The sequence below is a fragment of the Oratosquilla oratoria genome, chromosome 7, assembly GCF_046742065.1.
Source record: "Oratosquilla oratoria isolate Oo_2021 chromosome 7, ASM4674206v1, whole genome shotgun sequence".
Taxonomy (NCBI): Eukaryota; Metazoa; Arthropoda; class Malacostraca; order Stomatopoda; family Squillidae; genus Oratosquilla; species Oratosquilla oratoria.
Window position 1 is genome coordinate 74,987,194 of NC_134783.1, and position 11,748 is coordinate 74,998,941.

Sequence of the window (11,748 nt, forward strand, 5' to 3'; positions counted from 1 at the left end):
TCTGTTCTTGGGAATAACGCAGATAACACACACTCCCTCAGAAACACATGTGCGTTCACACACGCAGTACAAATTGATACACACACATATGCATTCACACATGCTTAGAACGTGCACAATTGTAGCAATGATAATTAGTTTTTAAACAAAGAATGTCATATAAAGAGGTCAGTAGGAAGAACAAGAGAGTACAGGATAAAACTACAGAAAGCTCAAGGAAGAAATATTTCAATGTCCTGCTAAATATGGACAATGTCATTGCAGAACCAAGATGGATGAGGTGGGGGAGGGGCACACCATGCCTATTCTATTTAGTTCTGATTAAAGAGCCAGATATGGTCGATTCCTTGATATATTGATATTCTATGAATCTATGGGAAAGAATAATCATGCGATACTGCTCCAGTTGACTGTGGCGAATGCATTTCAACAATGAATTATACAGTGAAGATAGAACAACAGAAGGGTGGAATAGATTGACCGATAGGTGGTTAAGGCTTGAATAATATATATATTTTTAAGAAACTATATGAATCAGTTATTTCTACACTCCTGATAAAATATAAAATAAACACGCAAAAAATAGTATAGTATGTGACACCAACTGAATTTCAAGGGAATTCATCTTTGTAACCTATCGAAACGGAAAGCAATTCTGTATGACTATGATATACAATGAGAAAGAAGTAACACTTTTCTTATATTAGTAACAGTAAACTGTTTCCCTTAATAGTTGTATTGTTACAGTACAGCACAATACATAAATGTCAGAAATAAAAGGATTCTTTTTCGAAGTAACATATTTCTCATACATGAACTCAACAAAATATGAAGTTACTGATTCATGCGAATGTCACTGGACTTCGTGCATTTGCTAGATTTTGTACATGAGTTATTTTTGCAACCTGCACCTTCTTCCCTTGCACCCAGCTGTGCAGGTACTGGTTGATCAAATCCTCACAAGTGTCTAAGAGTTGAGAACCAAGTGTTTACCTCCATACTCTATCCTTTATGGTTTTAGGGGCAGGCAGAGCTGGGTGATGCAGGTGGGCTTGCCGCCACACTAAAGCCTAATAATGAGAGCGATGAATGTGAAATAATGCAGAAACTCTGGTTGGTAACAGTCTCTCTATTGCCAAACCCTTGGCGAACATGCTTGACCGATCTTCACTGATAATATAATCAGCATTCGTTGCAACATACACGGCGGAAAAAGACTTCTGCATTGTGAATATTACGGCTACCAAAGACAAAGGCTACCAAGCCCACTTATTAGATGATGTAGTAGTATCGTATGGCTTTCTTACACCTCCAACTTTGTATTTGCTAGTCAGTCAATGAATGTTTAATTTGCTTCATAGATAGTCTGGTAACCCCCAGGTACTGCTGTGATTGGGCAGTGCAGTACGAGATGGTCTGTATCTTGGGGTGAGTTATGACAAGATACATTGGGGAGTCTTTGTAGCCCCAGCGATGCAGGTTAACGGCTGTTTTGCCTTGTTGTGATATCAGCCTGTTGGCTTGTGTCCATTCTCTTCTGGTTAGGTTGGAAAATCCAGGTAGTATTTCGGGTGGGTCTGTTACTAAGTTTCTCCCAGTGGGTAGTTTCCTTGTCCATTCTTCTTGCCAGGCTTCTTTTAGGTTGAAATTTTCGTTTTTTGTTTTAAAGAAAGGTTTTCTTGATTTTAGCCTCGTTATTGATGATGCACAAACACATCCCAGCGCGTCATCTAAGTATGTCGGGTAGCTTCCAGTTAGAACATGGCAGCGGCGGCGCCAGGAATTTTTAGTTGGGGAGGCTAAGGGGGGACTGAGCAAAAATTTTTGGGGGGCTAATAGTAATATGATAATACACATATATTATCCTCATTTCAGAAGGGGAGGGGGTTAATGGTAGGGCTAGCACTGATGGCTGACAAATCTTTAGCCCTGGCAATTAAAAATTCCAATTAATAAAATTATTTCAATGAGTGTTTTAGATTTTAAATTTGCTCGTTTCAGTTGGGGGGGCTAATGGGGGGGCTGACCACTTTTTTTGGGGGGGGCTAAAGCCCCCCCCAAGCCCCCCCCCCCTGGCGCCGCCACTGGAACATGGAAATCTAGAAGCAACCGGAAAACTTGTATTTCCATCTGCAGCTTTTCCACAATGGCGTGGACTGGAATGTACTTCCTTTTCTTTACTGTTCCAGCTTTCATCCACAGTTGGCATGGTGTTATGTAGAAACAAATGACTATCAGCACCAAGATGGCATTGTCTCTTGCTGATACAACAATACTTGCTGCTCTGTTTTTAATGCAGCGAAGAATCGCCCTCAAGTCAACTTCACGTGTAGCCTCTCAAGGCGTTATGGCACTACTAGGCTATTTTCATCTGACTGTTGGAGCAGTTTTGCAGCTCCAGCTCGCATGCTGGAGCAAAGTAATTTACCTCAATCAAATCATATGACAATCTATGTATTTTTGTTGCCATTGTGATTTTACGGCGGAAAAAATTCTGGAGGTGGGCGGTACCGTCGATTAGTCGTAGGTTGGAGGAAAAATAGCCCAGTGTGATAACCCTTTCAGCCGTTAGTATCCACATCGGCTGCGGTTCACTACCGTTCATGCGGACTTATTTAATTTGATTCGTCTCACACGTGATGCGTTTAATATGTTTAAAGTCTACTATCCCATTTATGAAATGTACATAATAAGGCATAATTGTTTCTCATTCGCTTTCCTCATAAAGTACTACCAAAAAGACTGAAAAACAGATTTGTGAGAAAGTGCAAATCGAACATTTGCAAAACCACGGGCGAACTGTTCCACACCCATGTACAAGGCTACTCGTACCTACTCCAATTTTGCCATAGAAAGACTTTGTAGTAACTTATTTTGAAAATAAAGATTTTTTTTCAGTCCATACTTAAAAAGTCCGAGTTGGAACTAGACAGTAATTGAGGACGGACCGAGTTTGTAATCACAGTAATTGGTCGAGGCCGAATTGGTTGGCGAGTTGGTGCCGAATTGGCCCTATACTATTCTTCTTCACTGACTGACACGGAGTGACAGAACACCCAGCCTTCTGATCTGCGCAGTTTTTCATAATTCGTGCTGCTGTAGCCATTAAGTAAATGGTAATTACATAGTTATTAACTTTGTAGTATTTTTACTCTTATTTTGCATATAATTATGGCGTTTTAGTATTTTTCAATCTTAATCCACTTTCGCTTTATTACGTGTATTGACCAGAGGTGGGCGTTCCGAACAAATGTTCGCGAACCTTTATCCGCGGATTTGTTCGGACCGGCAAAATCCCGCATTTGGGTTCGGAGGTTCGGATTCGGACCGACGTCAAAAAAGATTCGGACTTCCGGATTCGGAACGTCTTTTTTCGCGAATCCGAACCTCCGTATCCCGGGAAAAATTCGAAAAAACGAAGACGACCAAACATTGGTTTTCAACTTTTCCGCGCCATACAGATGTGGTGACGCCTATGTTTCTGTAACAACTAGAGACGCCTTTGACCATTAGCATGGTGTTTTACTTTATCGCTTCTCTCTACTTCTATTTCAGTACGGGCGTGTGTGTGTGTGTGTGTCTCAAATGACCACTGCTCGAAATGTGCTCGATATGCAAGCCTGTGTGACTATGTGTAGTAATGCGAAACAAAGACTAGTAGTACTGCCTGGACTGCCCTTCTTTGAACTTGGAAATATACTCGTGGTGTTTAACTCGTTGCTTTATCTGTACCACACAGACTCGTCATGTTGTGACCGCAGCTGGCTGCCAGCCAATCAGAACGCTTGTTAGTGACGCGCAGCCACCGCGCATGCACCGGTGACTGCAGCAGCCAATCAGAGCGCTTGTTTAGTGTTTACAAATCTGCACAGTCTGCAGACTTTCTTGTGACCGCGTCCCGTAAGTTACGATTTAGTTAAGCAATGCTACAATAGTCAGACATTCTTCAACCGTTGCACTGACAACACTCTGGAGAGGACACCCAAGGAGGCTAGACTACTCTACTCACATCACACTCACCGCTGACAATGGATAAGTACGTGACATCCACACCGAGGTCGAGAAACCCAAGTGCTCAGTCTGACACACCAAGGTCCACGAACCCAAGCGGCTTCGCTGAGAGTGAATCTGACGCCAGCGATATCCAACTGCCAGAGTTTTCGAGTCCGGAGCTGATGCCTGGCACAAGTCGAGCCGAGGACATGGACATTGCCGACACCGAGGCCGAGCAAGCCGAGGGAGGTCACGGTTCCAGGAGGGAAAGGGACCTCTACAGAGACTGGGACATTCTCAAGCCCTTCTTCAAGTGTGGTGTTGGCAGGGACGCCGGGTTTGCCCTCTGCGCCAAGAAAAATTGCACTGCGAGGCTGAAGCTCCAGAATGACACCAACAGCAACTTAAAGAAGCATTATGCCACCAAGCACCCTTTAGATAGTCCTGCCTTAAAAGCAGCCTTAGATGGCAGCAGCAAACGTGGCCGCTCTGCTTCTGGTGGTGGTCGGGATGCCAAAAGCCTCAGGCAGGGCTGTATTGAGGATGCTATGGCTGAGAGGTTTGACCAGCAGAAGGCCCTTGACCTGTTTTATGAGGTAAGTTTTACTTTTAAAAGTTCCGTTTTAGTATGAAAATAATTTAATAAATTAATTAACTTTAATAAATAAAAATAATCTATAAAAAATGTTTAACTTCAAATACTCACACATCTTTTTTATGTTTCAGTGGATTATCCGCGACATGCTGCCCACCATAACAACAGAGTCAGAGGCGCTCAGGGCCTTCCTCAACTACCTGAACCCTCAGTTCAAGCTGCCGTCCAGGAAAAGGCTTGGCGACGACATCAAGCCTATGAGCGCCAGGGCCAAAAATGAGCTCACCCAGTTCATGTCCAAGCAGGACTACCTGGCCACCACTGCCGACAGCTGGTCGAGCCACAACCGGGCCTTCATAGGCTCCATAGTCTCGTGGTTGGACAAGGCCACCCTGGAGAGGACGACTGCAGTCTTGCGCATGAAGGAGGTGAAGGAGAGCCAGACAGCCGAGTACTTGGCGAGGTCCTTGAGCAAGCTGCATGAGGACTTCAGCATCAGCAGCAAGATTCTCTGCACGACCACAGACAATGGCACAAACTATATAAGTGCATTTGTCAACTTTGCACAAGAGGACGTCGTCATACAACCTGGCGAGGACAAGCCTGACGAAGAGCTGGCTGACGAGCCTCAGGTCATATCTATGGAGGAGGCCCTGGACCAGGCTGACGAAGCCGAGGTTAGCCTGCCTAAACACCAGAGGTGTGGTGCACACACTCTGAACCTCCTGGCGTCTGAGGATGTTTCCAAAGTGAGTATAATATTTTTTATTTTTTATTTAATAAATTAATAATTTATAAATATTAAATAATTTATTGTTCTTTTGGTAAAAACTAAAAAGATGTAAATTATTATTTATTAGTTTTTAATTTGTGAATTGTAATAAAATATTAAATAATAAATATTCTTTTTTCAGGTCCCACAATGAAACCATGGTGGCAGGAATATCTTCAGAAGGTCGGCTGCCAAGGCACAGTCTTTGTGGAATGCCCAGGGCCGCCGAACTGTCGCAGCCAACGAGATAAAGGATGCTATCGGCAAAAAAATTAAAGTCCCTGGCGCGACGAGGTGGAACTTCAGCTATGACAGCTATAAGATGCTTTCTGGCCTGCTACAGGACCTGGACACCCGTAAAAAGATCAATGATCTCTGTACCAGCATGCGCCCCAACCCGATCCCCGCCTTTGTTGACGAGGACAACGAGGTCATCGCCGAGTACGTCAAAGTTATGGCCCCAGTTGCCAATGCTTTGGACAAAATGCAGTCAGATCAGCATGCCTACATGGGGAACTTCCTTCCCAACTTGATGGTGCTCCAGAGGGACTTGAACCTGCTTAGGGACGACAACAGCATCAAGCATGCCAAGCCCCTCGTCACCTACCTCCTGGGGACACAGGAGCACCATGGCAGAGACAAAAAGGGCTTCACTGAAAGGTAGATATTTTTAATATTTTAATATAATATAATAATAATGATAATAATAATATAATATAATTATATAGACAATAAAATAATATAATATTTTATAGTAATTGAAATGAAAAAAATAATAATAATCATTAATCAATAATTAAATTAACTCATATCTTAATCTTTTCAGGTTTCAACACATGTTTGAGGACCAGGAGAAGCTCCTTGCGACTGCCTTCCACCCCAGGTTCCGTCTAAAGATGGTCAAGTACATATGCAGGACAAATCCTGACTTGTACAACCTGGTGAGGGACAAGATGGTGTCGGACCTTGTGGCCCAAATCAGGTCCAAGGAGGGGGGTGTGGCCTCCGCCTCCAGCCAGCCCACCTCCAGGCCACAGTCTGTGGCCAGCCACACCAGCGAGCACGACGAGTTTGCCTTCCTTCTTGAGGACGAAGAGGAGCCTGTGGTGGTGGCCAACCTGGAGGAGGAGGTCGGCAAGGAAGTAGACACTTGGGGCGCCATTCTCGGCACAAGCATTATGAAGATCTCCCCGGCAAACTTCCCCAAGGAGCACAGGCAGCACTGGGTGAACTGTTTCATCAAGTATAACACTCCCCTGCCCTCGTCTGCCTCAGCTGAACGACTCTTCAGCTTCGGCTCGGACATTTTGAGGCCAAAGTGAGCCTCTCTGACCAATCTGAACTTTGAGAACCTGACCTTCATGAAGGGAAACTTGAAGTTGGTTAAGAGGGAGAGAGAGAGAGGGCCGACAAGTTAGAGTGAATCTGTGAAGAGTGAAGAGTGAAGACTGAAGTGTTGTGAATTTTTGTTTTAAATGTTTTTACTGTTTTGTTTTGTGAACTTTTGTTTTTACTTTTTACTGTCTTGTATTAATAATTTGTTTTTCTAGTAATAATTTGTTTAATAAATAATGTAGATATCTTAAACAACACTTTTTTTAATGGGAAAGCTTTAAATTTGGATTCGGAGATTCGGAATGAGTAAGATTTAGGTTTGGAAATGTTCGGAAGGTATCGGAATTAAGGTTCGCTTTGCTATTTTTTAAAGATTCGGAGGTTCGCGGACAAATGTTCGGAATAAATGTTCGCACCGAAATTTTGAAAATCGGGTTCGCTATTCGGAGGTTCGGAACCCAAAACCGGCGAAGATTCGGGTTCGGATTCGGAACCCCAAAAAAGGTTCGCGCGCCCACCTCTGGTATTGACAACTGTTATGGTTGCCCAGTCCGGTGTTATAGACTTACGGTTTGCCTGTGTGTGGACTTGACGCCACAGCTGCGATATCAAATTTGTTGGCTTTCCAAATCATAAAAGTGCCTGACAAAATGCCCGAACGGAAATGTAAATTCACAGCAGAGGTGCAGAACAAACTCCCGTGCTTTAAAAGAGGCAGGGATGAGTGGGAAGCAGAGTGTTTGGTGTGTAAATCAGGAATATACGTCTGTGTGGCATATAAAGGTATTAGTGATTTACAAACACATGTGAACTCTGAGAAACAAAAGAAAGCAGCAAGGAGATGCCTCGTCAACGAAATTGACAGATTATTTTCTCAAATCGGGAGGTAAAACCGAATATGCTGTCACTGTTGCAGAAGGTACTTAAGCAATTCACACTGTCAAACATCACAGCAGTTTCTCATCCATGGATTGTTCATTTGATATGTGTAAAAAAGACGTTCTTTGATTCTGAGGTGGCAAAGAAGTTTTCTAGTGCTCGAACAGAGGCAGAAGCAATAGTTAAATATGTTGATGTTGCCTTGAAAAGTCTTGAAGAAGTTGAGATAGCATACTGTGGAATAGCTACAGACGGAAGTAATCACAATGCAGTAAAGCTGTTTCCTGTAATTATTCAGTATTTTGACTGGAAAATGGTGGTTTACAGTCGAAACTGATTGAATTTAAGAACACACCCAATGAAACAGCATTTAAAATTGCTAATTATGTAAAAGAAACCTTAGATAAAAATGGTCTCTAAAAAGTGTGTGGCATTCACAGGTGACAACTGCAACACAGTGTTTGGAGGACTCAGGCGTAATGAAGGAGTAATGTGTTTGCAAATTTGAAGAACATGTTGGAAAAGAGATCATTAATTGGAGTGGGATGCCCGGTACATATTTTGAACAACTGTGTCCATCATGGAGCAGAAAGATTGGATATTGATATTGAAAATATAATCTGTAAAATTTACCAGTATTTTCATATCTACACAGTTCGAACTGAGCATTTAAAGGAGTACTGTGAGTTTGCTGAGGTTGAGTACAGAAGGCTCCTCTCCCATAGTAAGACTCGCTGGCTGTTACTATTTCCTGGCATCACAAGGCTGATACAGATGTTTCCTGCTCTTAAGTCGTTCTTTTTATCGCAAGACCAACCTCCCACAGTAATTGGAAAAATCTTTGAGAATGATATGAGTGAGATTTATCTCTGGCACATGCACTCATTAATGACTATTTCATACACACATTCAAGCAGCTGAAAGGGAAAACAAATCTGTTGTAGAAGTGCTAACAAATTTGGAGTCTGTTCATACAGTGCTTGTAGAAAGAATCAGAATTTCATGTCTTTGAAAGTTAAAGGACTGGTTGCTCAGAAACGCACAGAAGGATATGAAGAAGAATGCAACAGGTTTTGTGCTGAAGTAATTAATCTGTACAACAGATGCTTAGAGTATTTGGGTAAATGGATGAAACCAATGGAAGAGTTTTCTTGTTTCAAGTGGATAACCTTGAGTGAAATACCAAATTGGACTGATGTGGAGCCTTGTGTCAAATACTTGATAGATAAAGGGGTAGAAGTTGATGATGTGAAGTGCTTTGATCAAGTTAGTAACTTGAAGAAGTTTGTAGAAAATTACAAGAATGATGAAGAATTCAATAAATTGCCGGCACATAAAAAGTGGACCAAATACTTTGAAAAGTCAAAGAATATTGAATGCCACTCAGAATTGTTGAGAATTGCACTTGTTGTTGTTGTTGTTGTTGTAGCATCGCACAATGCAAATATTGAGCGAGTTTTTTTTCCGTTGATGCAAAGTCAGTGGACAAAGGAGAGGAACAAGTTGAATGTTGATACAATGAAAGGTATTCTGGCTGTACAGTATAACTTCCGAGACATATCTTGCAGTGACTTCTTCACCTTTTTTAAAATCCAATTAGGCATTACTGGCAAAGATTAGGTCTACAGAAAAATATGGATGGGCACTTCAAGGCACAAACACAGTAGTGGGGGAAAAAGACTGCAACTAATCCAACGAAAGGAATGGAGTTCATTATAATTACCCTTATATATGGGTACTTTTCTGCGTTTTTTTTTTTATTATTCTATTCTGTGCTTGTTTTCTGTTATAATCATATTGTTAAAAAATAAAGCTTGTGGTATGGAGCAGCAGCAGCAGCGTTTTATATATGTATATATATATATATATATATATTATGTATGTATACATATACACACATATATATATATATATATATATATATATATATATATATATATATATATATATATATATATACACTCGTATATATACACGTTGAGACATTGTGACAGGTTTGAGGAAGGAGAAAGAGAAAGTCACGGGTCTAGGGCCGAGTTTATTCCTGACCGGTTTCGCTTACAGCTTCTTCAGAGGAATGTTGATCCTGGATGACGCTGACGGTATACAGAGTAGTCCGACACCATAATCCCGCCAACTGGGCAAGGGACGTGGGTTGGTGGGCAGAGACCTGTAATTAATCAATTAATTGAAAGCAAATAAAATAAAATAGAATTGAAAAATAGAATAAAATAAAATAAAATTAGTTTCTCAAATCATATATTCAAGGTAAGAATGTAAAATTAATGAGAAAACTTACGTGAGTGTGGAATTTGGAACCTGCCGGACAAAAGATCATCGGACGTTTGACCACCGATCTTAGTCGGCGCCGTGTTTGTATTACTCCTAACAGCTGCATATTTCGCCATGTATTTAGACCATTTTATGTCTCCTACCTTTTGGTTCATGTTCTCTTCGGTAGCTATAAGGACTCAATTACCTTTCTCTGTCTCTTTGTTAGGCCTTTTCTCAATACTTCTGCCTCTTGCCTGTTGGGTAGATGTTTTTCTTTTTCCGCGTGGCCCACCAGCGCATTTGAGAGGCGATGGTTTCAATCCGCCTTGTGCTCCCTAATTCTCTTTTGAAGACCTCAATGGTTTTCGCCAAAGTAAGCCTTTTTACATTTGCTACAAGAGATCTTGTAGACTACACTTAGGTCGTTATTTACCTTCGTTGTTGGTATTACCAAGTGTCCTATTTTTACCTGTGTCATTGATGACTTCCAGCCCAAGCGGTCGTAAAGCGGTTCCCAGTGAGTGGGTGAGATTAGTGTGTACTCTGCGTGACTGTGCTCTCCATAAAAAAAAAATATATATATATATACATATATATATACATTTATATATATATACATATATATATATATATGTATATATATATATATATATATATATATATATATATATATATATATATATATATATATATATCCTTGTATTCACACTATTCACAACCAAAGAGAACAATGAACAGTCAGGCAACAAACACTACTGATTTCTCATGATCATGTGCATTCTCTCATAAGGATCCACTCATACAGTTAGATTACGACAAAGGCCCAAAGTGTATTGGGTAAGGCTGCGGGGATCATACGTCCTGGATTTTGCGTATTCGGATATGACAACCCTAGCCACAGATCAAACATTTAAAAGTGAAAAAAACTACTCTAATTATTAGCATACACTAGCTTTAGACAGCAGAAGGTAACTCTGATCACAGACTATAAACAATTCTATCATTCAATTACTCTTCCACAGCATGCTTCAGTACCATCAGATACAAAATACACAAAATTAAAGCACCGAGAATATTATAGAAGTGCACCAAAATGCCAAAAATACCTACACGTAGAAACCAAAATCATATCCATGCAGCATTACATGAGGATAATACCAATTCGCTCATATAATTATAAAACCCAAGTTCAACGAACTGAATGCTTTAGATATGGAGATTATGCTTTCTGACGTCTGTTCCATGTCTACATCGGTCTCATTGATATTGGCAACAAGAATGGCAGCTAGATTATTGATATAATAACTACCATCACTACCTTTACCAAAATTATCACAATTTATATTATTACCGTCACTAGCCAACACGTTACACTGCTATTTCGAAAACAGTGAGATTCACTAGATTTTAGGAATATTTTCTTCGTTTTTCGTGTTATAACAGGTACTAGTTTTGGAAATATGTGTACTTTATATTGACCATAGATATATTAGTTACATATTACTTTGAAAATAAAAATAATTAACCGATTCCCAGTGGAGCGTCCCTGACGCAATGCAGCAATACCGTCACGAGAAATCGAAACTCACTTCCTACAAAGGCTACGAATATGACAACGAATTTGAATTGAATATTTCCATTCACACTTCCAATATTTGCTATATCTGGATTATCTAATATAAAATTTAACTTTTAATACACACGAAACTTAGTTTTTCATGATATAATTTCAAAATTACTGGAGTGTATGTAGTTGCGGTGAGGGGAGTGGTAAACCGGTTCATGGAGGAAAGCACTGTGATATCATAGAATAATTCTTATAGTGATAAGACAGAGGATTATCTATATATATGATAATACGATCCAAAGGATTTGAGTGGACGTTGATCAATGCGAGAAG

The 11,748-nt window shown here is 40.6% G+C and overlaps 2 protein-coding genes across 2 annotated transcripts; both read left to right on the forward strand.

Annotated features, from left to right (window-relative positions):
• The first annotated feature begins 2,468 nt into the window (after nucleotides 1-2,468).
• Nucleotides 2,469-5,637, forward strand: LOC143027214 (E3 SUMO-protein ligase ZBED1-like). Its single transcript, XM_076188399.1, has 3 exons — nucleotides 2,469-4,589; nucleotides 4,720-5,337; nucleotides 5,503-5,637. Exons 1-3 carry the CDS (start codon nucleotides 4,029-4,031, stop codon nucleotides 5,512-5,514), a joined length of 1,191 nt encoding a protein of 396 aa, XP_076044514.1. The 5' UTR covers nucleotides 2,469-4,028; the 3' UTR covers nucleotides 5,515-5,637.
• LOC143027215 (uncharacterized) lies at nucleotides 5,534-7,212 on the forward strand. Its single transcript, XM_076188400.1, has 2 exons — nucleotides 5,534-6,020; nucleotides 6,187-7,212. The coding sequence occupies exons 1-2, from the start codon at nucleotides 5,683-5,685 to the stop codon at nucleotides 6,680-6,682; spliced, it is 834 nt and encodes a 277-aa protein (XP_076044515.1). The 5' UTR covers nucleotides 5,534-5,682; the 3' UTR covers nucleotides 6,683-7,212.
• The last annotated feature ends 4,536 nt before the right edge of the window (nucleotides 7,213-11,748 follow it).